Here is a 27,059-nt window from a genome sequence, read left to right on the forward strand (position 1 = left end):
CCCCATCATTCTCTATTCTTATTCCCTGATTGATTTTTTTTTTTGTAGCAGTTATCACTACTTGATACTCTGTTACAGATATATTATTAATATATTTCTTGGTAAAGGGACTCCTGGGAGGCTCATTCGGTTAAGCTTCCAACTTCAGCTCAGGTCATGATCTTGTGGTTCGGTCTGTGCTGAGAGCTCAGAGCCTGGATCCTGCTTTGGATATTCTCTCTCTCTCTCTCTCTCTCTCTCTCTCTCTCTCTCTCTCTCTCTCTCCCTCTCCCCCTCTCCCTCTCTCCCTCTCTCTCTCCCTCTCTCCCTCTCTCTCTCCCTCTCTCTCCCTCTCTCTCTCTCTCTCTCTTTCTCTTTCTCTCTCTCAAAAATAAACATTAAAAAAATTTTTTAAATATATATTTCTTTGCATATATAACCCCTACCCCCCTTTTGTGCGTGCATGTTCTCTCTCTCTCTCTCTCTTTCAAAAATAAACATTTTTTAAAAATTAAAAAAAACATATATTTCTTAGTAAATAGAAGTTCCATGACTGTAGGGACTTAATTGGTTTTGTTTACAACTATATTTCTAGCACCTGGAACCAAGACCTACATAGTAAGCACTGTATAAATATTTCTGGTTAGAATGAATTGAATGAATGAAATATAATGAATAGTGTCAGTCTGCGTGGATCTGCCCTCAGTTAACTCTGCAGATATTCTTCAAACAGATGTAGGGTTGTTGTTATTTCCAGCATGGCTCTCTTGATAGGGATTGGTGGTAAATTTTAAATAAGCTCTAATAATATAACAGATTTCTGATCTTGTTATTGTCCTTTAAAGGATGAGAAAAAGGGGAAAGGGGAAAATAATATACATAGTATTTAATTTTGTCTTTTATGGAAGAAATCATGACTAAAAATAATATTTGTTCTAAATGGACTCCCTTTGTTCCTGTCTGTGATAATTTAAAAATATAATAGTAACTACTCAAGTACCACTTAAAGTTGTAGATTTATATTGATTTTGTTTGTTTTCCTTTTATACCTATTCCCACCCCCCATGCCCACCTTTTAAAGAATCCAACTCAAGTTGGAACAGCTCTTCAGGTTTTCCATAATCTTGGAACTTTGAAGGAAACTATTACCAGCGTTGTGGATGGATATTGTGCTGCTTTAGAAGAACATATCAACAGTGCATTAGACATCAAAGTTCTGACTCAGCCTTCGCAGTCAGCTGTGAGAGGTATGGCTATGGTTTATATTTAGCTGCTTTATTTATTTATAACCAAGAAGTCCTTTGAATAGTATGTGAAACACTTAAGTTTCAAAGCAGTCTAATGACTCATATTTTAGTAGACAGAAAATGAGAGAAGAAATTATGTTTCAGAATTTATTTATAACTTTTTTTGTCTAATCAGTGAGTTGAATTGGCCAATTGGTATATTCAGAACTTCTAGAAAAAAAAAATCTATAAACCATGGCTTCACTTAGTTCAGAGGAAACAGATGCAAGAAAAAAAAAAGAGAACATTTTTCTTTCTGAAATCCTTATCCTCACATGTACTTCTTGAGACAGAAAATATTTTTTAAGGAAATGCAATTTCTTCCTTAGCTTTTTGGGCTTTTCCTTTTAATAATTCTGGTATTCAGGAGCCAAAAAGGTTAACTGTGGAGGTAGAAACTGATAAAACCTTTGGGAACATTACAATGACAGCAAAATGTAAAGAAAACTACTAAACAAAGGTATGAGAGAGGAGTAACCCTACAATAGCAGTTTGTGACCTTTTTCCTGCCAAGATGTACCTGCCGATGGCATTCAGATCTAACACACCCCTCAAAGGTGGGATAGGAAAGAGTACACATTGTGTGTGGCTTTCACTTACCTAACCAACACATGTCTGCATTTCTTTCCTTCTTTCTTCTCTCCTGTTAATAAGGAGGAGCTGTCCTTGATCCTGGCAGAAACCGAGTACTCTGCTTTTGCGTTAGATCCCATCTCCCAAGGGCATTGCTTTAGCAGATCCCCTCTGTCTGCCATGTAGTTACTTTTCCTTCTTTAAGTCTCTTTCCTGTCATGTACAGTCATGCTAGTGTACCTTCTGCTTAAAGACAGACACCTCTATCTTGACTGCATTTCTTTTTTCTCCCCTCATTTTATTTCTTCAGACTACAGAAAATCCCCCAAAGTTGTTGTCAGACTTACTGTCTCCAGCTTCTCTCTTTCCATTTTTCCATCAGAGAAGCTATTCTACCATCACAGAGTTGTCCTAAAGAATAAATGGAATAATGCATATAGAACTAATAACAGAGTTCCTCATACAAGGCTAATACTAAAATATTTACAGTCAGTAATTACGGTTTTTATATTTGCTGTATAAACATAGCCTTAAATAACGCACAATATATGTCACTCATAAATAAGTTGCACTAGATAAAGAGAGATAAAAGAATCTTGGATCTTAAAGGGATTTTTAAAGGTTAGCCCTAGCCTCTGAATAGGCCTGTATTAAAACTATCCCAGAAGGGGAGCTTTGAAAAGAAATTGCCGAAGGAGATTTCACTCTCAGCTTTTCCCAGCAATTATTCTCAGAAAGTTTGATCTCATGTTTAAATTTCCAGGAGCAGTTTAATCTCATTCCCTCTTGTGTTGTCCAGAAAAAGAAAAAAAAAATTAAAGCAATTATTCACATGCTGTCATTCCTAATGTACACCCTTTTTGTTGAAAGAATAAAGAGTCTTAAAGCCTTATTATAATCTGTTGAGAAGTAGATACAGTGGTTTAATGTAGAAACCTTAAGCATCAATTCTTTATTATTTTTTTTAAAGAATAATCACTATTATTTTTAGTTTTTTAAATGTGACATTGACAATATTCATATTAATTTGCTGATCTTGTTGGTCATATTAAGATTATGGAGTAGAATGTCCTTATTTTTTGGAAGTACACATTAAAGCATTCAAGGGTGATAGGGCATCATGTCAATAACTTATTAGCAAACAATTCAGGGAAATTTTTTTTTAGTATGCTTTCAAATTTTCTATATGTTTAAGATTTTTCCTCTCAAATATATAAAGTTCAATAATCTTAAGGAAAAATGTTACCTATTATGTGTTGGAAAGGTTTGCAATTCAATAAGTAAAAGAGAACTTAAAAAATAAGAATATGATTAGGCAGTTCATAGAACACATCTAATAAACGGGAAAATATGTTAAGCGTCTTTCTAGAGGGTGACCAAACTAATTATTAGGGAAGTACAGATAAAACAAGGATACTGTTTCTCAACCATGAAACTGGTAAAACCCAAGAATTAAGTGTTGGGCGAGTGCAGAAACTCTCGTTAACACTGATTGTAGGAGAATGAAATGGTTCAGCCACTCGACTCAGTTTTATCAAATTGTTCTCTGAGGTTAAAACCGTATGTACCTTGTGATCTTATAATTTCTCTTATAAGAATATACCCTAGAGAACCTGTCACATAGATATAAGAATTTTTTATTGTGCTATTACTTGTAGTAGTGAAAAAGTGAAAACAGTCTTTCTTTCAGTGGAAATAAAGGGCTATCATTGGGTCTCTGTTTTTTAGTGAGCCTGTGCCTTTGTACCTTGAACTGTACAAGCATACTAATTTTTTTTTCTCCTCCCTTGGGTGGGAGAGAATGACCACAGAGGGACTGGAGTTGGATATTTCCCTTCCCTGGTCAGTTAGGTTCTGATAACACTCCAGAAGTTTAGGTTCTAGTTAACCAGCTTCCCCTCAGGGCAGGCCTTGTTAAGAATAGAGTCCTCTGGTGTATTTCAAGATGGTTTCCTTTTTCCTCCTCCTGCTGGAGGCACTGGGTGATTTTTTCTCCCACATTTACTGTGGGAAACTGTTTGGGTTCCTGGATGCAAATCTCACAATATTGTGGGCCGCCCTGACTGACTACCCCCGGAGCTTTTAATTTTCACAATTGACCACTTTGAGTCTGTAGCAATTCATCAGTTCACTTCACGTTTTCCTTCCGTAGCACTGGCTCCCACTGTTTTCTGCTAGCAAGGCTCTGTTCTGATACATGGAGACTTCCCGTATTCGCCTGTCTCTCTGATCTTGGGGGCAAGTGGTTTGCCATGTGTCCTCCCCTCTCTTACAGGTCCAAAAAGAATTTTTCATTCTTTTAGGCTTTTCATTTGTTGTTAGGACAGAGTGGCAACGTACAAGCTTCTTACAGTTGAACCAAGAAATGGGAGTTGTTAACTCAGATTTTTACCCCCTGTAACTTACTTGTTTTTAGTTTGATGTTGTTAAAAGTAAGACAGCTGGCTCAAAATGGAGTCACTTATGCTAAACCCCATGCCACCAAACTGAGACGTAACTTAATTACAGTTTCAGCCTTTCAGCCCTTCCCAGAAATTGAATCCTAAGTCAGTCAGTCAGTCAGTCAGTCAGTCAGTCAGTCAGGAATCACCTAATCAGTACTAGTGAGGTAATCTGTCCTACTGTCCTCTAAAGGAAAGTGACCTTGCCATAACCAGTTTGCCGTTTTTATCTAGTATAACTTCTTTGTTCCTGTTCCCTTCTGCCTATAAAAGTCTCTCATTTTGAATAGCTCCTCAGAGTTCCTTTCTATCTGCTAGATTGCCTGCTGCCTGATTGATGAATTGTTGAATAAAGCCAGTAAGATCTTTAAATTTTACTCAGTTGAATTTTATTTTTTAACAATGTCCATATGGGTCTTTATTTATCTTTGAAGTTTAGTAATTTCTTTAGGATGTATCTTGGCATTGAATGCTCTGTATCTTTTTTTTTTTTTTTTTTTTGAGTTAGAATATGTTTTCTTTTATAGGTTTACTTTAATTGTACATTTGAAGATTTTTCTTTTCCATTTGTTCTTTTCAGGAACTTTATATGCATATCACATCTTCTTTGTTTTCCATTTCTAATATATTGTCCATAATTATTATATTTTATATCTTTGTACTTTATTCCATTTTGTATCATGTCCATTTGTTCGTTTTCCCATTTCTGATTGTGTTTTCACCCTTGATCATTATATTGTTATTTCTAATGTGGTCTTAATGTCTGTTATATATTTACAATGAGAATGTTCCCTATAATTGCTTTGAGACAGTAGAAGATCAAGTAACCCTTCCTGTTGTTTCCTTTGGGAATTTCTTTGGCAACATATGTTCCTTTCCTTTCCCCCGTCTTCCCTCCCTCTCAATTTGTGTTAGGTCCTATATTGTCTGTTTCTCATTCTTACTCATCTTTGAAAGATACTAGCTGTTTGTTGAAGAATAGTATAGGGGTGATTGTAGGGAGAAACTAGGACAGTCTGCAAATTGGATGAAGTTTGTTGTCTAGAATAAGTATTCACCAATTTGTTACTTTTTCTATCTTTGGGATACGTTTTTCTCAAATCTTGAATCATTCTAGAGAGCTTAGTGTGAATCGTGGTAAAGCCATTTAAGCAATTTTTGTGTGGAAACCTCATATTCTCTGCTTTTCTTTCCTCTTTCACCTCATGTTACCTTTGATAATCTCCCCCAACTAGAGGACTAACTATTATAAAGTGTAAATATCATTTTATTATGGTTTCTTCTTCCATTTTTCTTTGTTGCCATTCTGCAACATTAAACATTTTATTAGCTTCTTCCCTGGCTCATTCATGTCTCTCCATTGCAGCTCTAAGCTAAGAATCATTGAATAGTCCGTCTAAATTTTTGTAATTGATTTTAAGGGCAGTTTGGTTTTTGCTAATGGTCCAAGATGAGAGCTATCTGGTTCCTTTTTCATTTTGATTTATCCACATCATGTGGCATACATAATCTCAAGTTTGAAGTTTTAGTTGATTCCTTGTTTGGGGTGGGTTTTGTTGGTGGTGGTGGTATTGTTGTTGTTTAAGTGTATTTTTTTTTTGTTCTTATTTTCATTGGCTTTCCAGGAAAAAGAGTAGAAAAATGATTTTACTCTGCCATCAATAACTAGAAATCACTCTTAAGTATTTTTAAGTAACTCTTGGTTTTTTCTATCACTTTAATAAAACCTAGTTTATGACACTGTTTTTGTTCTTGATTCTCCTAAAGCTAACTGATAATGGTATCAATTTTTCTGTTTTAGTTATTCTTTCTCCTCTTTATATAGCTTTTCTATGTTCAGTTGATTACTTTTATCATTTTGATATCTTCAATAAATAAGTATTTAGCTTATGAGGATAAAAATTTTAAATAAGTCATTCTCTACCTTATTTGCCTTTAAGTAAGTAAGGAACATGAGGCCTCTGGAACTAGTTGAACCAATATCTGGCTATATTTACTTTAAGAAAGTAGTGGGTTGATGTGTCCCATAATTCATTATAACAAAACTGAACTATGCATATTCCAGGAATTCGATCAGTATTTTCCAGTGTTCACAAAGGTACTCTATACCCTTTCTTCATTGTGAGGAGTTTGTTCTTTATATGACTTGTGAGATAATTGCACATTGTTAACTTATTTCCTCTCTATTCTCTGTACACTTCTCCTTAGTAGTGAGGACAACACTGCAAATAATTTTAAAAATTAGTTAGACTTAGATTTCAAACAGGAATTACTCATATTTTTAAAGCCAGTATCTCTGTCATAGGTATTTTTCTCTTTTATTGCTTCCTAATATTCTCACACTAAAAAGTAATAGCATCTCTTCGCTAAGGGTACATGTAACTCTTTTCTAAACTTAGAATTATTGGGGCACCTGGGTGGCTCAGTCAGTTAAGCAACCAACTTGGGCTCAGAGGGTTGTGATCTCACAGTTAGTGAGTTCGAGCCCCACATCGGGCTCTGTGCTGACAGCTCAGAGCCTGGAGCCTGCTTCGGATTCTGTGTCTCCCTCTCTCTCTCTGCCCCTCCCCTACTTGCCCTCTGTCTCTCAAAAATAAACCAACCTTAAAAAAAAAATAAGTAAATAAACCTAGAATTGTTGAAAAACTATAAGGAAGCAGCTTATAAACACAGCCTCTGGTTTTCTTGATTTCTTGCCCCCCCCCCTTTTTTTTTTGTGAGAGAGAGAGAGAGAAAGAGAGGAGAGAGAGCATGTGTTGGGGAGGGGCAGAGAGAGGGGGAGAGAGAGAATCCTAAGCAGACTCCACACCCAGCACCAACCCTGACAGTAGGGCTCACTCACACAACTGTGATGATTGTGACTCAACAGTGAAATTATGACCCAATCTTGAGATCATGACCGGAGTTTAAATCAGGAGTCCATGCTTAACTGACTGAGCCACCCAGGCGTCCATCTTGCCCTCTTTAAAACAGGATAAACTATTCACTCATGGGCTCTTCTGCATGGCTTTCAAGCTTAATTTGGATTGGAATTTATACTTTTCAATTTGAGACTAAGATTCCTTTTTTTTTTTTTTAATGTTGAAACATTTTAAATCTGCGCAAATAGCTGTGTATATGTATTACATACAAGAACATTCTTAGACATCACTTTCAAGAAATTTAACATTGATACATTAATATTATTTAATGTTTAATCCATATTCAACATTTTTCACTTGTTCCCCAAAATATTCTTTATAATAGTTTTTCCCCCAGCTTGAACCAATCAGGGATTATGCTTTTCTGTTAGTTATCTTATGTCTTTACTCTCCTTTAATCAAAACAACCCCATTGCCTTTTTTGTCTTTTATGGCATTAACATGTTTGGAGATCCCCATAATTTGAATTTATCTGGATTTATCTGATTGTCTCTTTATGGGTATATTCAGAATAAACAAGCTAGTAAGGTAATGTTGTGTATTTACCATTAACATTGTATCTGTAACCACCAAAATTATGTCTGTCTCATTACTGCTGATGCTAAATGAAATCATCTCATTACTGTGGTGTATGCCAGATAGCTCCTTATAAGATTGCTTTCTTTTCTTTGTGATTAGTAATTTGTGGTGCATACTTTGAGACCATGTGAATATCCTGTTTTTCATTAACATTTCCTGCAGGGTTTTAGTATCCAATGATTATCTTTCCCTCAATTAATTATTTTACTAGTAGTTGCCAAATGATGATTTTTTTTCTATTACTCCACTGCATTTATTAAGTGACATTCTTCTGTAAAGAGAAATTTCCATCCTTTTTGTTTTTTTTTTAAGTTTTTATTTAAATTCCATTTAGTTAACATAGAATGTAATATTAGTTTCATAATGGACTGCCATACGGTACCTGGTGCTCATCACAGTAAGTGCGTCCTTTTTAAACATTTCAGTTTTCACTATGAATTCACAAATTGTTTTCAATCAGTATTTTATGATCCATTTTCATCCCTATTATTTTGGATGGTCAAAAGTTCCCTAATTCATTTTGGGGAAACCCCTTCCAGTCAAGGTCCTATGTCCTTTGACAAATCTCCATTTGTCTTTGAACACTTCTTTGCTCTCTGGCACAGTTGTACCACACATATCTTCTGTTTTCACTGCTCCAAATGTGGAATCACCCTTTTCTTCAGTGAGCCCTGGTTTCTTTTACTGGGGAAGGGGAATGGTGCATACAAGTCATAATTTGGGCACTTGGTATACTCATTTCTGTTTAGGAGTCACTGTCTCCTTGCCCTTTCAGTGGACAGAGTCAAGAAATACCTCTGATCCTCATTACATATTTGTATCTTTATTCTGTTAATGGGGAGAACCTTCATTTACACTTTGCAAAATGAACTTAAAGTAATTTCAGGATGGCTACACCAGTATCACATCCAGCAACAAATCCACTAAGTACTATAAATTCTTTACAATTCTTTTTGCCTCTAAAATCTCTCTCACTAAAGTTAGGGTTCCATAATTAAACATTACTTGAATTAATTGTTTTCCCCTCTGTGGTTGTATTATGAGTTTGATGTATAGTTGGTTTCATTTGTTTCTGTATTTATTTGCATTTTGTTTTAGAGTTTGCTTTTTTCTTTCTATTTAAACTTAAATTTATTTTGAAATAGGTAAAACATTTATATGCCTCATAAAGACTCCCTACTTCTATCCCTGTTTCTTTCACCTTGTCTCCTACCACTCCCACCACCACTTGTAGAAAACTATTTTCTGTTTTGTGTTTTATTTCGTGTGTGTGTGTATGTGTGTGGTGTGCCCGAGTGTGTGATCTTATTTTCCTTCCTTTCTTAAACATTAAAGGTTAGGATGCTTTTTTATATTCCTTATAAGAAATTATTTCTTAAAGTAGGAGCTTCTTACTTTTTTTTAAGCTTGTTTATGCTTTTTGTATTAACATATTTTCTTTTATTTGAAAAGTTTTATTTTTCATACTTCTTTGTCACTCATAAACAGGGGGACCGGGACGCTCAACTATGCCAACCCCAGGAAACACTGCAGCTTTTCGTGCTTCTCTCTGGACTAATATGGAGAAACTTGTGGATCATATTTGTACTGTTTGTGGACAGGTAAGAATTTTAGAGAGTGGAAAGAACATTAATTATGGATTAATGATTAATGCCTTGTTGCGCCAAGTTGTGTGACGTTGGTCAGCTATCTTAAAATCCCTGAGCATTCAGAATACCTACATTAGCTGATTATAATATTGATAGAATAACTCTAGCAAAATGCCTCTTTCCTTCCCTTGCTATTTCTAGTACCTAAGCTTTACATTTGTTTCATTTGAAAATACCCAATTGTATACAATCTCCCCCTCTCTGCCTTTTTTAGGTACAACATCTACAAAAAATATTAGCCAAGAAGAGAGATCCTGTTTCTCATATTTGGTTCATTGAAGAAGTAGTTAAGGTATGTTTAGATGAAAATAGTTTTTATCTCTTTATTGAAGAATGCAGGGAGAAATGAGCCAGCATTGTTTGTGTTCCTACCTTACAGACTGGCTACTTGTCAAATAGCCATAGGAATTGATTTCTTGACAACAACAAACTTTCTTTTTAGTATATGTATAAGCACATTTGTTTATTGAGTAAATACTACCAGTAATGCATTTTATAGGCTAATTTCTGAAATGCATAAATTAATTTCTAATTTTCCATCATATAAATGATTTATTGTAAATGTTTTTAAAAGTTCCACTAGAGAATAAGATGAAAATTTTGGGTAAATAAGAGGTTTAATTGGTGGTTATTATGTCTTATAGTCTTTACTGAAAATGGAATGGTAAGATCCATTTGGTTGTTAATTTTTCCTGTAAAGCACATCGCTGTATTCATTTTTCATATTCTGAAATTCTCCCTTCTGTTATCCACCAATACACTGGCCTCATGGGCTATAAGAATTCCTTCCATGCATAGAAATCTCTGACTCTACATTTTATTTATTCATCTTGATATGTTTTTGATAAGGAATAATACAGAGGGATTATTCTATTTATCATTTAATCTTGACACATAAGTGTTCCAAAGAAAAAAATTCTCAAAATTTCCAGTGTTATGGTATAGTGTCCTTTGTAAGTTCAAAATTTAGGCATTTATATATTATGTTATGGATCTCTAAGACCACCCCCAAGTTTGGTTATTTGTTAGAGAATTCACAGCATTCAGCATATAGTTGTGCTTCTGGCTGTGATTTATTACAGCAAAAGGATAAGAACCAAAATCAACTTCAAGAAAGGAAAATCAGCAATAGGAAAAAGGCATATAGGATGAAGTCCAGAGGTAACCAACTGAAAGCTTCCAAGGGTCTTCTTTTACAGGAGAGAGAGGACACCTTTAATTCATCTAGCAACAGCATGCATAAAATGTCCTCTGGGGAAGTTCATCTTGCATGTAGGAGTTCAGGGTTCTCATCAAGAGTCAGTTAGCCTAGCATGTACCAAAATTCCAGACTCCTGAAAGAAAAGCAGCTGTTTGGTGTAGACCACATTATTGGTACCAACAGTTTAGGTATAGCGAGCATTCTTAACTGACAACCATGAGGACCCTCTTAAAATCCAAGTCCCAAGTACCAGCCAAGGACCAGCCTTGCAATTAGGCATTTTTAACTATAGCAATCTCAGACCCGCTGTATAAACTCATTTTTGCGTATATGTATACTTATGTTGGTATATACCTACTTACATTATTCTGCTTCATATTTGGCTTTTAATTGTATGAAAGAAATAATAAGATGCTTTTGTCAATTTGCATAGTAATTAATTTTTTACAATTTTTAAAATTCCACTTAGTGAACATACAGTGTGTCAGCAATTCCATACATCATGTGGTGCTCATCAACAAGTACACTCCTTAATCCCCTTCACCTATTTAACCCATCCCCTCCTCCCACCCGTCTCATCTGTAGTAACCATCAGTTTGCTCTCTAGAGTTGAGAGTCTGTTTCTCGGTTTCTCTCTCTCTCTCTCTCTCTCTCTCTCTCTCTCTCTTTCCCCTTTGCTTCTTTGTTTTGTTTTTTAAACACGTGAATGAAACCATGCGGTATTTGTCTTTCACTGTGTTATTTTGCTTACCATTATACTCCCTAGGTCCATTCATGTCATTGCAAATGGCAAGATTTCATTATTTTTTATGGCTGAATAATATTTCATTATATGTGTATGTATATACACATATATGTATACACACACATATATATTATATGTATATATATTTTATGTGTATCCATACACTCCACATTTTGTTTATCCATTCATCAGTCAGTGGACACTTGGGCTGCTTCCATAATTTGGCTATTGTAAATAATGTTGCTGTAAACAGATGGGTGCATGTATCCCTTTGAATTAGTGTTTTTTTGTTTTCTTGGGTAAATACCCAGTAGTGTGATTGCCGGATTGTAGGATAATTCAATTTTTAACTTTTTGAGGAACCTCCATACATTTTCCCGAGTGGCTGCATCAGTTTGTATTCCCTTTAACAGGGCACGAGGTTCCTTTTTGTCCATATCCTCACCAACACCTGATATTTCTCATTGTTGGTTTTAGCCCTTCTGACAGGTGTGAGGTGATAGTGCATTGTAGTTTTGATTTGCATTTCCCTGATGGTAAAGGACGATGAGCATCTTTTGATGTGTCTGTTCGCCATTTGTATGACTTCTTTAGAGAAATGTCTGTTCATATCTTCTGCCCATTTTTAAATTGGATTATTTGATTTTTGGGTATTGAGTTTTATAAGTTCTTTGTAAATTTTGGATACCAACCAGATGTGTCATTTGCAAATATCTTTTCCCTTTCTTAGGTTGCCTTTTAGTTTTAATATTTCCTTCCCTGTGTAGAAGCTTTTTATTTTGATGTAGTCCCCAAGTTTATTTTTGCTTTTGTTTCCCTGGCCTCAGGGAACCTATGTAGAAAAGGTTGCTACAGCCAATGTCAGAGAAGTTATTGTTTCTGTCTCTTGTAGGATTTTTGTGGTTTCAGGTCTCACATTTAGGTCTTTAATCCATTTTGAATTTATTTTTGCGTATGGGGTAAGAAAGTTGTCTGCTTTTTCTTTTACATGTAGCTGTCTAGTTTTCCCAGCAAGATTTGTTGAAGAGACTATTTTTTCTCTCTGCATTTTCTTTCCTACTTTGTTGAAGATTGACCATATAATTGTGTGTTTATTTCTGGGTATTGTATTATTTTCTATTGATCTGTGTATCTGTTTTTGTGCCACTACCATACTGTTTTGATTGCTGCAGCTTTGTTATATAACCTGAAGTCCAAAATTGTGATGCTTCCAGCTTTGTTTGTCTTTTTCAAGATTGCTTTGACTATTTGGGGTCTTCTATGGTTCTATACAAATTTTAGGAATGTTCTCGTTCTGTGAAAAATGCTGTTGGTATTTTGATAGGGATTGCATTAAATGTATAGATTGTTGTGGTAGTATAGGTATTTTAACAATATCTGTTCTTCCATGAGCATGGAATATCTTTCCATTTCTTTGTGTCCTCTTCAGTTCCTTTCACCAGTGTTTTATAGTTTTCAGAGTATAGGTCTTTCACTTCTTTGGTTAGATTTATTCCTAGGTTTCTTATGCTTTTGGGTGCAATTGTAAGTGGGATTGTTTTCTTAATTTCTCTTTCTGCTGATTCATTATTGGTATATAAAAATGCAATAAATTTATGTACATTGATTTTGTATCCTTCAAATTTACAGTTTATTTATCAGTTCTAGCAGTTTTGTGGGGTAGTATTTACGTTACCTATATATATAGTATCATGTTGTCTGAAAATAGTGAAAGTTTGACTTCTTCCTTACCAATTTGGATGCCATTTATATCTTTTCGTTGTCTGATTACTATGGGTAGGACTTCCAGTACTGTGTTGAATAAAAGTGACAAGAGTGGACATCCTTGTCATATTCCTGACCTTCAGGGAAAGGCTCTCAGTTTTTTACCATTGAGGACGATGTTAGCAGTGGGTTTTTCATAGATGGCCTTTATTATGTTGAGATGTGTTCCTTCTAAACCTACTTTGTTAAGGGTTTTTATCATGAATGGATGTTGTACTTTGTCAAGTGCTTTTTCTGCATCTATTTAAATGATAATATCATTCTTATACTTTCTTTTATTGATGTGATGTGTCACATTGATTTATGAATATTGAACCATTCTGGCAACCCAGGAATAAATCACACTTGATTGTGGTGAATGATTTTTTTAATGTATTGTTGGATTCAGTGTGTTAGTATTTTGCTGAGGATTTTTGCATCTATGTTCATCAGAGATATTGGCCTATAGTTTTCTTTTTTAGTGGTGTCTTTATCTGGTTCTGAGATCATGGTAATGTTGGCTTCAGAATGAATTTGGAAGTTTTCCTTTTGTTCTATTTTTTTAAACCATATATATTTTTAAAGTTTATTTATTTATTTTGAGAGAGAGAGAGAGAGAGAGAGACAGCATGAGTAGGGGAGGGGCAGAGACCAAGGGGGGGGGGAGAGAGAGAGAGAGAGAGAGAGAGAGAGAGAGAGAGAGAGAGAAAATCCCAAGCAGGCTTCACACTGCCAGCGCCAATTCCAATGTGGGGCTCCAACTCCTGAAACTGAGATCGTGACCTGAGCCGAAACCAAGAGTTCGACACTCAACCAACTGAGCCAGCCAGGTGCCCCCTTACTTTCTGTTTTTTTTCAAGTACTTTGAGAAAAATAAGTATTAACTTTTCTTTAAATACTTGGTAGAATTCACCTGTGAAGCCATCTGTTCCTGGACTTTGTTGGGAATTTTTGGATTATTGAGTCAGTTTCTTTGCAGGTTATTGGTCTGTTCAAGTTTTCTATTTCTTCCAGTTTCAGTTTGGTAGTTTATATGTTTCTAGGAATTTATCCATTTCTTCTAGGTTGCCCACCTTGGTGGCATATAGTCTTTCATAATATTTTCTTCTAATTGTTTGTATTTCTATGGTGTTGGTTGTTATTTCTCCTCCTTCATTTGTGATTTTTTTTTAAGTTTATTTATTAATTTTGAGAAAGAGTGTGAATGGGAGAGGGGCAGAGAGTGCGGGAGAGAGAGAATTCCAAGCAGGCTCCACGCTGTTAGCACATAGCCCAATGCATGGCTCGATCCCACATACTGTGAGATCATGACCTGAGCTGAAATCTAGAGAAGTTGGACGCTTACCACACTGAGCCACCCTGGCTCCCATCTCATTTACGATTTTTAAAATTTGAATTATTTATCTTTTTTTCTTGATAAGTTTGACTAGAGGTTTATCAATTTTACTGATATTTTTTAAAGAACCAGCTCCTGCTTTCATTGATCTGGTTTTTTTTTTTGTTTTGTTTTTTTGTTTTTTTTTAGTTTCTATATCATTTATTTCTGCTCTAATCTTTATTATTTCCTTCCTTTCACTGGTGTTAGATTTTGTTTGTTGTTCTTTTCCTAGCTCCTTTAGGTGTAAGGTCAGACTGTTTATTTGAGATTTTTCTTGCTTCTTAGTTAGGCCTGCATTGCTTTATACTTAGCTCTTAGAACTGCTTTTGCTACATCTCAGAGGTTTTGTATCATTGTATTTTCTTTTTCATTTGTTTCCATGTACCTTTTTATTCTTTTATTTTCTGGCTGACCCATTTATTCTGTGGTAATCTGTTATTTAACCTCAATGTATTTGTGTACTTTCCAGATTTTTTCTTGTGGTTGATTTCTAGTTTCCTATTTTTGTGGTCAGAAAAGTTGCCTCGTATGACTTGACTGTTTGTGAATTTGTTGAGGCTAGTTTTGTGGGCTGATAGGTGATCAATTCTAGAGAAGGTTCCATGGGCTCTTGAAAAGAATCTGTATTCTGCTTGAGGATGGAATGCTCTGAATATGTCTGTTAAATCCATCTGGTCCAGTTTGTCATTTAAAGCCATTGTTTATTTGTTGATTTTGTTTAAGTAATCTGTTGATGTAAGGGGAGTGTTAAAGTCCCCTACTGTTATGGGGCACCTGGGTGGCTCAGTCAGATGAGCGTCTGACTTTAGCTCAGGTCATGACCTCACAGTTTGTGAGTTTGGGCCCCGTGATGAGCTCTGTGCCAACAGCTCAGCACCTGGAGCCTGCTTCGGATTCTGTGTCTCCCCCTCTCTCTGCCCCTCCCCTGCTTGCATTCTGTCTCTTTCTCTCTCCCTCAAAAGTAAACATTAACAAAAAATTTTAAGTCCCCTACTATTATTATATTATTATAAATTATGTTATTAACTGTTTTATGTATTTGGATGCATAAATATGTACAGTGTTTTATCTTCTTGTGGGATTGCCTGCTTTATGATTATCTACTGTCTTTGTCTCTTGTTACAGTCTTCATTTTAAAGTCTATGTTGTCTGACATAGGTATTGCTACTCCATCTTTTTTTTGGCATCCGTTTGCATGCTTGATGTTTATCCATCCTCTCCCTTTAAATCTGCAGGCGTCTTTCTGTCTAAAGGAGTTTCTTATAGGTAGCATATAGATGGGTCTTGTTTTTTTTATCCATTCTGTCACTCTGTCTTGATGAGAGCATTCAGTCCATTTACATTCAAAGTAATTATTGATACATATGTATGTATTACCATTTTTACCTGTTTTGTGGTTGTTTGTGGAGACTTTCCTCTGATCCTTTCTTGTCTTTCATAATTTGATTGTTTTCTTTAGTGATTTTTTGGATTTCTTTCTCTTTAGTCTTTGCATATTTATTTGTGGTTTTTTGATTTGTGGTTACCATTGGGTTTGTATGTAACATATTCTGTATATAGCAGTCTATATTAAGTTGATGGTTATTTAAGTTTGAACCCTTCTTTTACTTCTCCCCACATTTTAGGTATATGTTGTCGTATTTCACATTCTTGTATTTTGTGAGCTCCTTGACTGATACTTGACAAATTTATTTTTACTTTTGTGTTTATTTATTTATTTTTATTTTTGTGTTTTCTATCTTCATACTGTCACTTTGGTCTCTCCTTTTTACTGATAGAACCCTCTTTATTATTTTTTGCATTTTTTTTTTTTTATTTGAGAGAGAGAGAGAGCACTGAAGTAGAGTAGGGGCAGAGAGGGAGAGAGAGAATTCCAAGCAGGCTCCGCTCTGTCAGGGCAGAGCCCAGCACAGAGCTTGATCCCATGAACCATGAGATCATGACCTGAGCCAAAATCAATAGTCAGATACCTAACCAACTGAGCCACTCAGGTGCCCCTAGAGTCCCTTTTAATATTTCTGCTTTGCTTTGCTGGTTTAGCAGTCATGGACTCTGTGAGTTTTTGTTTGTCTGACAAAATCTTTATCTCTCTTTGTATTCTGAATGATAGCCTTGCTGGATAGAATATTCTTGGCTGCAGGTTTTATCCATTCAGTACATTGACTATATCACACCATTCCCTTCTGGCTTGGAAAGTTTGTGCTGAAAAGCCCCTGGTAGCTTTAGGGAGTTTCCCTTTTATGTAACTGTTCTTTTCCTTTAAAATTTTTTTCTTTACTATATTTTGCCATTTTAACTGTAATATGTCTTGGTGTGGATCTTTTTGTTGACTTTGTTGGAGGTTCTCTATGCCTACTGGTTCTGGATATTTGTTTGCTTCCCTAGATTAGGGTAGTTTTCAGCTACTGTCTCTTCAAATAAACTTAATGCTTCGTTTTCTTTGTTGTTGTCTTCTAGGACTCCTTATAATGTGAATGTTACTATCTTGGAGTCACTGAGTTCCCTAAGTCTACTCTTATTTTCCATTATTCTTTTTTTCTGTGTTCAGCTTGATTACTTTCCATTACTCTGTCTTCTAGGTCATTGATTTGTTCCTCTGCTTCTTCTAGCATGCTGTTCATTCCATCATGTGTGTTTCTCACTGCATTTATTGAGCCCTTTATCTTTGCTATGGTATTCCGTATCTCTGTGTTCAGGGTCTCGCTTATGTCTTCCACTCTTATCTCGAGTCTAGTAAGTATCCTTATGATACTTACTTTAAATTCTCTATCAGGCATGTTACTTATATCTGTTTTTCCTAGATCTCTGGCCATTGTCTTGTCCTGGATTTTTCATTTGGGTTCAATTTCCCTGTCTTCTCCTTTTGTCTTAAGTCTCTGTGCCTATTTCTCTGTGTTAGGAAAGTCACTTATGTCTCCTGTCCTTGACGGTAATGGCCTCATGAAGAAGAAGTCCAACAGTGCCCTGCTGTGTAGCGTTCTTGTTCCGTAGGGCTTGGTACTTCTGGGAGTGTGTCCAATGTGTACTCTGTGTGATCAGCTATTGTGTCCTAGCTGCCTTTTCTTTCAGGCCAGTCATCTGCAGAGGCTGTCTTTGTGTGTTATGGGCTGTGTTTGGCCCCTGGCCTGAATGTGGCGCATTTTAACTGTGTTCTGGTCTGCTTTTGAAATGAGACCTGTTGGCACTGCTGCTGGAAGCAAGGCCCTGCAAAATTCCCAGGTTGGGAGACATGTGTTTAAGGGGTTTGGACTGGTCTTCTGGGGGAGAGGGCCTGCTGGGACTGAGGCAAGTGTGACTGGGAGGAGCAGTTCCACTGGTGCATGATGGGGGCAGGGCTTGGTGCAAGCAAGTTAGGTAGGGAGTGTGGGTATTGTGCTGCTTCCCCTAGGTGGCTCTGTGCTTATGCTGAGGTTGCTGGAGGGAAGTGGTCCCAGCTGTTGCCTTTGTTCCTGATGGGTTCTCTCCCTGAATGCTGCCTTTCTAGGACATGCTTTGAGATGAATGCTGCCTTTCTAGGACATGCTTTGAGATGAACAGATAATCTCCCTACTCTGTACCCCTGGTGCTCTTCAGATCGCTGTTTCCATGCTGTATGTTCACAGGTTGTTTGCCTGCCTTCTTTCCAAGAGCAGCCCCAGTGCCTCTGTGCTGTCCCTAAGCCATACCTGCTGATCTTTAGTACTCCAGGTTAAGTCCTGCTGGTCGCAAAACTCATGAAATTCAGCCCCTCTCGCTTTCCAAACCAATTGTTATTGGGGATTCATTTTCCCTCTACGCTCCTCCTGTGTGCTAGTGTCTCTCACCCTTCTCTACGGTGGTGGCTCCCTTTCCACCTTAGTGGCCACGATTGGTTTTTCTCCCAAACTGTGTCTCCACACTTCCTACTTTCTTCAAGTGGCCTCTTCTCTTCTTTAGTTGTAGAGTTTGTTTTGCCAGTCTACAGGTCAATTTCTCAGATATTTAGGATGATTTGATACTTATCTATTTGTATTCATGGGACTAGGAGAGCCTAGGGTCATCCTACTCTGTCACCAGCTTCCCCTCTCTTGTATAGCTATTAAGTCTTTACATTTACTGGTAGAATGGATAACTAATATCAGGCCTTAATGTTTACAGGCAAGCAAATGCACATGCAGTGTTACCATTCATCTTATATTTATTCCAACGTTTTTTTTTTGTTTTTTTTTTTTTCATTTTTGGGACAGAGAGAGACAGAGCATGAACGGGGGAGGGGCAGAGAGAGAGGGAGACACAGAATCGGAAACAGGCTCCAGGCTCTGAGCCATCAGCCCAGAGCCCGACGCGGGGCTCGAACTCACGGACCGTGAGATCATGACCTGGCTGAAGTCGGACGCTTAACCGACTGCGCCACCCAGGCGCCCCTCATCTTATATTTAAAAATGTAGTCCTATACAACACACATATTTATATATAAATTTTGATGTAAATTTCCAGTTTAGTTGATCTTTGTTCTTTTACGGCAATGTTTATGAAAAAAATTTAAGTCCTTCTTGGAATTCAGTGTACTCATGTATATTCAAAACAGATCGGTCTTTTGTGCAAAGCCCAAAATAACTTGATCTTAAATACTTGGGATTTCCAGAGCCAGAGAAAAGTAACAAAACAGAACAAAACCCTCAAAAATATCCATCACATATTGCAGATAAAGCACATAACTATCACTATATTTACCATAGTTTGTTTAGTCTTTTTCTTTATTGCAAAGCTATGGACAAATATTTTTGCTAATTACATAATACCACGTAAGGACATAATTATTCTAATGAAAATAATTATTGTTGGCAACAAAATCTTTGTAGAAAGTGTAGGATTTCTAGGATAATTGGAGTCCCTAAATAATGACCCTGCAAATCTTCAGAGAAGTTTAGACTTTTGAGTAGGTGATGATATATATCTGGTGTTTTGGGTCATTGAAGAATGATATCTGGACCCAAATCTCTAAACCTTTGTGTAATCTCTTTTTGAGGACAAGGTTATGAACAGACAGTTCTTTTTAACACTACTAGTTTTTGCAATTCCAAGATTTTTAAGAAGAATGTGTCTTGGTATTGAAAGTTCTTTCTAATTTAATGGTTTTAGCCTTTCTAACCTGTGAATATATGTATTAAAAACAAAATTTGTAAATAATTCAAGATGAAACAGTATTAGAATTATGCCATATGCTTTCTACAGTATCTGTTTGGAAATTAATGCTTTTTTCCTCAGGAAGATTATTTCTAGCAAAGTTAAGTTGGAATCTACCTAGAACACTTTTTAAAAATTTTTGTGTTCAAATATTTATAAGTAATAGTCTATATTTTGAAATTTATTGAAGGTTAAATTGATAGTTTCTCTTTGGTTTATAATATGGAATAGTTCATACTATACTCAGCCCACTTATATCACTTTACATCTTTTTGATGTATTTTTGTATCATGAGTTTAAAATAAAACTGGACCAATTATATTAGGTATAACAATCTTAGGAATATAATTTAAATGTAGAGGCTTTTTGAAAGCTATTCCTTGATAAGATAACTAATTCTGCTGCTGCTTAATTTATTAAGACAAACTTATTTTCAGTCTATTGTATAATTTGAAAGGCATATTCATACCTATCAATGTTGGTATCTTTTAACACCAGTGAAGAGTTCTAGTGTCACTATATAATCATCAACACTGTATATAACATTCTGATAAAGTGAGTGTAGCAAATTATTGACAGATTATTCAGAATCCACACAGTGGAAAACAGGTTGTAGATTCTCATCTGCAGAATGAAGCCAGTTTATTTGTATGTAGATAGGATACTTTCATTTTCTAAGCCAGGAATTTTTATCGAACAAAGTCTTGTAATCATGTGTGTAGGATGTATTAGGCTAAATTTGGAATGTGTTCAGAGCTTTGAGCAGCTATAGTACTAATGAGAATTTTAACTGTGAAAAAGAATGTGTTTTATTCTTTTAGAAATATTAAATGATTTGGTGATAAGATTAAAGATTCAAAAATTTTAGGACATTCAAACATGAAATATTTTAATGTTTTGAGAAAAATGCTTACTTAACTCATCTGTCTGTGACTTCTTAATTTGATTAAAAAAGTAAGTAGCAATAAGCCAGAGTCTAAGTCAGATATCATCAGTAAATACTCTCATCCATAAAGGGTAGAAGGTTTTTGCTTTTACTATTTTGGGGACCAAATTTTCTGAAGAGTCCTCTCACTACAATAGAAATAAATTCTAGGTAAATTGGAGAGGTATACCATGCAATGCACTCTTGGGCCTGCAAAAGATAAGAGAATCTCTGAGGGGCAAAGATGCATATACAGATATACTTATGCATATACAGAAGCAGATAAAATAGTTGAAACTTAATGGGGATTTGTGAGCTATAAGTCATTGGAAAAGCCAGAGTTGACCTCAAGTCAGATGCCCATGTCAGTGACGGGATCAATCCAGTAGGCTCTGGGGCTCTAAAATGAACCTATCAGAGTTGCATTAATCTAAGACCTGTGTGGGTGACTAACATGGTTCTCTGTTGGTAACAGTATCTCACTCCCACAAGAAACAAATGCACATCCTCTGTAGAGAAGAGCATTTTTCGTTTTAGCCGTCAGAATTGAGCACATAGTAACGTGAGCCAAGTAAGAGCTCATAGTAAAAAAGGCACCAACCGTATAAATAAACAAGAATCTATGATTGAAAGACAGTCAGTCAGTAGGAAAAAATGAAGGCAATGAAAAACAGATCTTAGACTCCTATCAGACTTCTGAAGGACACTATGCACTTAATAAGTTAGAATTATTCTATCTGAAAAAGAATCTAAAATACCTGTTTATGATATATTTAAAGAATACAGAGTGGAATAAAAAATGAGAAACAAAAGACTCTTAAAAAATGACCAGTTCTTTAAAAAGAACCAAACAGAACATTTAGGAATTTAAAATAAAATCATTGAAATAAAAATGCAGATAGATTAAACAGATATTGCATAAAGTCAAAGAATAAATTGGAGGCTGACAGAATTGATGAATTTATCCAGAATGCAGCATAAATTAAAAATATGGGAAATGTGAGAGGTTAAAAATTATGGAGGATTAAATGAGGTTTTAATATAAGGTTGTAATTGGAAAAGGAAAGCTGGCAAACTAAAAAAGAAAAACCATATGATTATCTCAGTACATGAAGGAAAAGCATTTGACAGAATCCAACATCTGTTCCTGATAAGAACTCTTAGCAAACTAGGAATAGAAAAGAGCTTTCTCAACCTGAAAAAAGGCATTTAGGAACAAGGAACAGGTAAAATCGTACTTAATCATGAGGACTGAATGCTTCTCTCCTAAAATCAGGGAGAAGACAAGATTTTCTTTCTGTTCTCACTGCTTCTATTTAATGTTGTCCTAGCTAGTGGAATAGAAGAAGAAATAAAAGATTTCCAGTTTGGAAAGGAAAAAGTAAAATGGTCTCTGTTTACAGATGACATAATCATCTATGTAGAAAATTTGATCGAATCTTTAAATAATAAAAAGCTACCAGAACTAGTAAGTCACTTGGTACAAGATTACAGAATATAGATCAATACAAAAAAGTCAATTGTATTTCTGTATATTGGCAATGTACAATTGAGAACTGAAAATAATTCCATCTGTAGTTGCATCAAAGAATATGAAATACTTCGGAATAAATCTGTTAAAAGATGAATATCATCTGTATACTGAAAACTGTAAAAATTGCTGAAATTAAAGAAAGCCTAATTAAATGAAGAGAGATACCTTATTTATGGGTTGGTAGATTCACTGTTGTTAAGACGTCCATTCTTGCCAAATAGATCTATAATCCCAACAGATGTTTTGGAGAAATTGACAGGCTGAATCTAAAATTCAAATAGAAGTACAAAGGCCATGGGATACCCAACACAGCTTTGAAAACGAAAAGCCGAATTGAAAGGCTTAGCATTATCTGATTTCAGGACTTAGAAAACTACCTTATTCAAGAAAGTGTGGTGTTGTTGTAAAGTCAGAGACCCTAGATCACTGATGCAGAATAGAAAGTCCAAAAATACACTCACGTGTATATGCAGAACTGATTTTCAAAACAAGTTTCGGAGACAATTCAGTGGTGACACAGTAGTCTTTTTAACAAATAACACTGGAACAATTGGGTGCCCAAATGTAAGACTTAAAATTCTAAAACTGATTGGAGGAAGAAAATAAAACTTTGTGACCTTGGGATTGGCAAAGATTTCTTCAATGCAACACCACAAGCTTGATCCATAAAAGAAAAAAAAAACCCGCAACCCTGATATTTTATTTCATTTTTATTTTTGTTTATTTTTTATTTTTTCCAACCCTGGTATTTGAGACTTAAGATGAAGAATTCCTGCTCTGCAAATGACTTCATTAAGAGAATACAAGACAAGGTATAGACTGGGAGAAAATATTTGCAAATCATGTATCGAATAAAGGATTTATGTCTAAAAAGAACTCTCAGAACTCACAAAGCAACTTGTCAGTTTTTAGACTGGGACAAAAGGTTCAAACAGACACTTGGTAGATAGATGTCAAATAAGCACATACCTAAAATTTTAAAGGCTGGCAGTGCCAAGTGTTGGTGCTGGTGAGGTTATAGATTGACTGGAATTCTTAAATGCTGCTGATGGGAAACGTAAACTTGTACAACCACTTTGGAAGGCAGTTTGGCAGATTCTTGAAAAGTTAAACATACACTTGGTACGTGACTCCTCAGTGTACCCCCATGTATTAATCCTAGAGACATGAAAGAGTATATCCACGAAAGACTTGCATACCAATGTTTGCTAACAGCTTTTTATTTAATAGCTGATAACCTTGAATAACCCAAGTATCCATAACATGCTAATGGATAAACCATGGTAAAGCCACATAACGGAATATAATCAGCAACAAAAAGAAATGAACTACTGATACATGTGAAAACATGAATTAATCTCAAATTTATGTTGAATGGATGACCCCAAAGAGAAAAGGATATATTCTACAATTCTGTGTAAAGGCAGTCTTTGCTTTACATGGGATTATATTTACTAAAATGTATGCAGGTTCGACCTATGTCCTTGCTTTGTATGTGCATGAGTTTTTGTTAACACTGTACCATGCAAAACAAGGACTTCTTGGAATATAAAATTCTAGAAAATACAACTATTGTATTGTGATGGAAACCCATTGGTGGTTATATAAGGAAGAGGTACGGTGGAGGAGGTTGGGGAGCCATAAAAGGGAGAAATTATAAGGGGGCAAAAGTTATTAATAGACTGTTAACTAAGAAGATATGCAAGTGGATAATAATGGTGTACATAAAACCTCAAGATAAGTCATAAGGAAAATGCAAATCCAAACTACAGTGAGATTCCTCTGCACAACCAGTGGAATCAAAATGACTATCATTAACAAGTGTTGGTGAAGATGTGGAGAAACTGTAACACTCATGTATTGCTGGTGGAAATGTCATATAGTGTTATGCCTTTGGAAAGCATTTTGTCCGTTCCTCAGTATACACTCACCATATGATTCAACAGTTCCATTCCTAGATACTTACCAAGAGAAATGAAAACCTGTGTCCACAAAGAGGGTCTATACACAAATGTTTCTGGCAGCCTTATTCACAGTAACCAAATACTGGAAAAAATCTAAATGTCCATCACCTGGTCAATGGATGAACAAAATGTAGTATATTTATACAATGCAGAACTATCCCACAATAAGAGGAAACAAAATACTTATATATCAAACTACGTAGATAAACCTTCAAAACATAAGTGAAAGTGGTCAAACTCAAAATGTGGGATTTTGTTTATATGAAATTTCTGTAAAAGCAAAACTATAGATAGAAGGCAGATAAATGATAGTCACTGGGTGCTAGAGCAGGGTTTGGTGTGTGCATGATAAAGAGGGAGCTTCTGTGATGACAGGATTATTCTAAAACTGAATTGTGTTGATGGTTCACAACTGTAAATTCACTGAAAGTCATGTATCTGATTAAGGGCTGGTATTCAGAATATATACATTGTATAGGATACAATATGTGTTTTGTGTTGCACCAACTCAAAACAAGGTAACAAAATAACATCAGGGTTATTTGAAGAAATTGCTGGTTCTGGGCCTAGAGCTAAGAAAATTGAAGGTGAACATGGAATATCTTGTGCTAGAAAGTAAAGAAATGCTCCAAAACTGATCATCAAAACAAGTAAGGTCAGTAGTGGATTTTAACCTATTGAGTAAAATAAAAATTCAGAGGTCCATATATCAGGCTAGACAGACAGATGATGGACTGACAAATGAAAAGGGAAAGCTCTTCCTTACGATGGACTGCCAGTTAAGGAAGATAGAACAATGAAATTTAAAAGGTAACTGGTATTTTTTTACTTATTTTGAGAGAGAGAGAGAGTGAGAGAGAGAGCAAGTGGGGAAGGGGGAAAGAGAGAGAGAGAGAATCCCAAGCAGGTTCCATACCACCAGTGCAGTGGGGCTCAACCTCACAAACCAATTATGACCTGAGCCAAAGTCAGATGCTTAGCCAACTGAGCCACCTAGGTGTCCCTAAAAGATAACTGTTTTGCAGCTATTATAGTCAAATTTGATTCAGATAATAATCATCAGTGGATGCTAAATCTAGGAGAAGGGAATTTTGATAAGGAGCAATATATTTACATGATATTAAACTGTCTCCCAGTAATTACTAATTCCAAAAGGAAAGGTAGTAACTATACAGTAGAAAAATCAAACAGCACTTTAACTGCATAATCAAAATTAAAACCCCCATTACCTTGCAGATATACATGATATGCTGAGAACAGATTATTCATGTTGTATTCAAGACAAAAATGCCTGACCTGAGTCGAATTATGTGGAAACAAGATAAATCCAAATTTGGGACATTCTGTAAGATAACTAGTCTTCACTGCTTAAAAATATCAGTGATATAAAAGACAAAGATTGAAGAGTAGTTCCATAGTATGAAAGACTTTATGTAAAGACATGTGACAGCTAACTGTAAAATATATGATGCTGGTCTAATTCCTGTTCTAGAAAAAAAACAGTGCTATAAAAAACATTGGACAGTTCATGAAATTGGAATATGAAAGGTGTATTAGATATATATGTAACAAGGTTAAAAATCCCAAGTTTGATAACTGTATTATGGTTATCTAGAAGAATGTTTTTATATCAGGAAGTCACTTAATTATTTAGTTGTACAGAGCGTGATGGTGATAAAGCAAATGTGGCTCAATGTTGGTAATCAAGTGGTGAATTGGAGTGAACTGTAGAAATGGGGGCGGGGGTTATTCCTGCAACTTTTCCTCTAAGTGTAAAATTTTTCTATACGTTCATAATTAAAGTTTAAGGGAAAAAAGATACCGTGAAAAATTATATGCCAACTAATTTTAAAAGGCAGGTGAAACGGACACATTTCTAGAAAAATTGAACTTTTCCAAAATTGTTAAAGTAAGATTAGACACTATACATAGTCCTTTAACCTTCAAAGAAATTGAACTGCTAGTTCAAAGTCTTTCTACCAAGAAACCAGTAGTCTCATGGTTTGTCAAGCAACTTCTACCAAAAGTTCAAGTAACAGATCGTTTTGCTGTTGTTGTTTTCTTAGAGACGAAGAAAACTCCCTCACTCATTATGAGACCAAAATGACCTTTATACCAAAACCAGTTCAGGATTACAGGAAAGGAAAATTACAGTCCAATCATGCTGAGGCATGTAATATTAAAGAATCTTAAAATATTAGCACACCAAGCACAGCAGTAAGTAAAAAAGATACAACTATCTCAGAAGTACAGAAAGAATTAATGATAATAAAAAGTGCCAGCCAACTAAGAGAAAGGAAGTTTCTTAAATTGATAAAGGATATCTAATAAAACTGTTAACAGTCATCGTTCTCATTGATAAAATGTGAAAAGCATTACCTTTACAGTCATGGAAAAGGCCAGATGCCCACTACCCTTGCTTCTCCTCAACATTGTCCTGGAGGGGCCGACCTAACATAATAAGAGAAAAGAAAAAGAAAAGAGAAAGAAAGGAAGGAAGAAGAGAGAGAGATGGGGGGAGGGGGAGAAAGAAAGAAAGAAAGAAAGAAAGAAAGAAAGAAAGAAAGAAAGAAAGAAAGAAAGAAAGAAAGAAAATAAGAGTTCAAATATACCAGAGGAATTCATTCCTATTGCTTTTCTGCACATTTAAACAAATATTAGACCTATCCGAATCATCAGAAAGCTGCATGACTATCTCTGGAGAATTGAACTAGTCTGTGACTGCCTATAGTTTAAGATTGATACCTTCATTGTGGTTCCAACTTTTAGGCTGTTCTTTCCCTCTCTCTCTTCTTTTGTCTTTCTCTCTGTACTATTTCCTTATAAACTTTTTCGTACTGTGTATCAAATGCTTGCCTTCGAGAGTCCTGGACATGAACACAACTCTGTATTTTGTACTGATTAGGGTCATCTGTAATACCTCTTGTCAACCACATTTAACAATGTCGGGGTGGAGGGGAAGTTCTCTCCAAACTTTTTTCCTAATTTGAGTGAAT

The 27,059-nt window shown here is 35.6% G+C and overlaps 1 protein-coding gene and 1 long non-coding RNA gene across 3 annotated transcripts in view; one reads left to right on the forward strand and one right to left on the reverse strand.

Moving 5' to 3' along the window:
- The window catches only part of COG5 (component of oligomeric golgi complex 5), a 320,495-nt gene that overhangs the window by 168,276 nt on the left and 125,160 nt on the right, over window positions 1–27,059 (forward strand). For both annotated transcript variants that reach the window (XM_045494456.1, XM_045494455.1), the window contains exons 8-10: window positions 1,061–1,226; window positions 9,268–9,380; window positions 9,643–9,720. In XM_045494456.1, the coding sequence (XP_045350412.1) occupies window positions 1,061–1,226; window positions 9,268–9,380; window positions 9,643–9,720 (357 nt within the window). The remainder of the gene's footprint in view (window positions 1–1,060; window positions 1,227–9,267; window positions 9,381–9,642; window positions 9,721–27,059) is intronic.
- LOC123606310 lies at window positions 20,297–26,573 on the reverse strand. Its single transcript, XR_006716223.1, has 2 exons — window positions 26,443–26,573; window positions 20,297–22,365 (listed from the first exon to the last, which is right to left on the reverse strand). It is a non-coding gene; the product is annotated as an uncharacterized LOC123606310 (long non-coding RNA).

The sequence above is a fragment of the Leopardus geoffroyi genome, chromosome A2 (genome assembly GCF_018350155.1).
Source record: "Leopardus geoffroyi isolate Oge1 chromosome A2, O.geoffroyi_Oge1_pat1.0, whole genome shotgun sequence".
In the NCBI taxonomy this organism is placed as follows: domain Eukaryota; kingdom Metazoa; phylum Chordata; class Mammalia; order Carnivora; family Felidae; genus Leopardus; species Leopardus geoffroyi.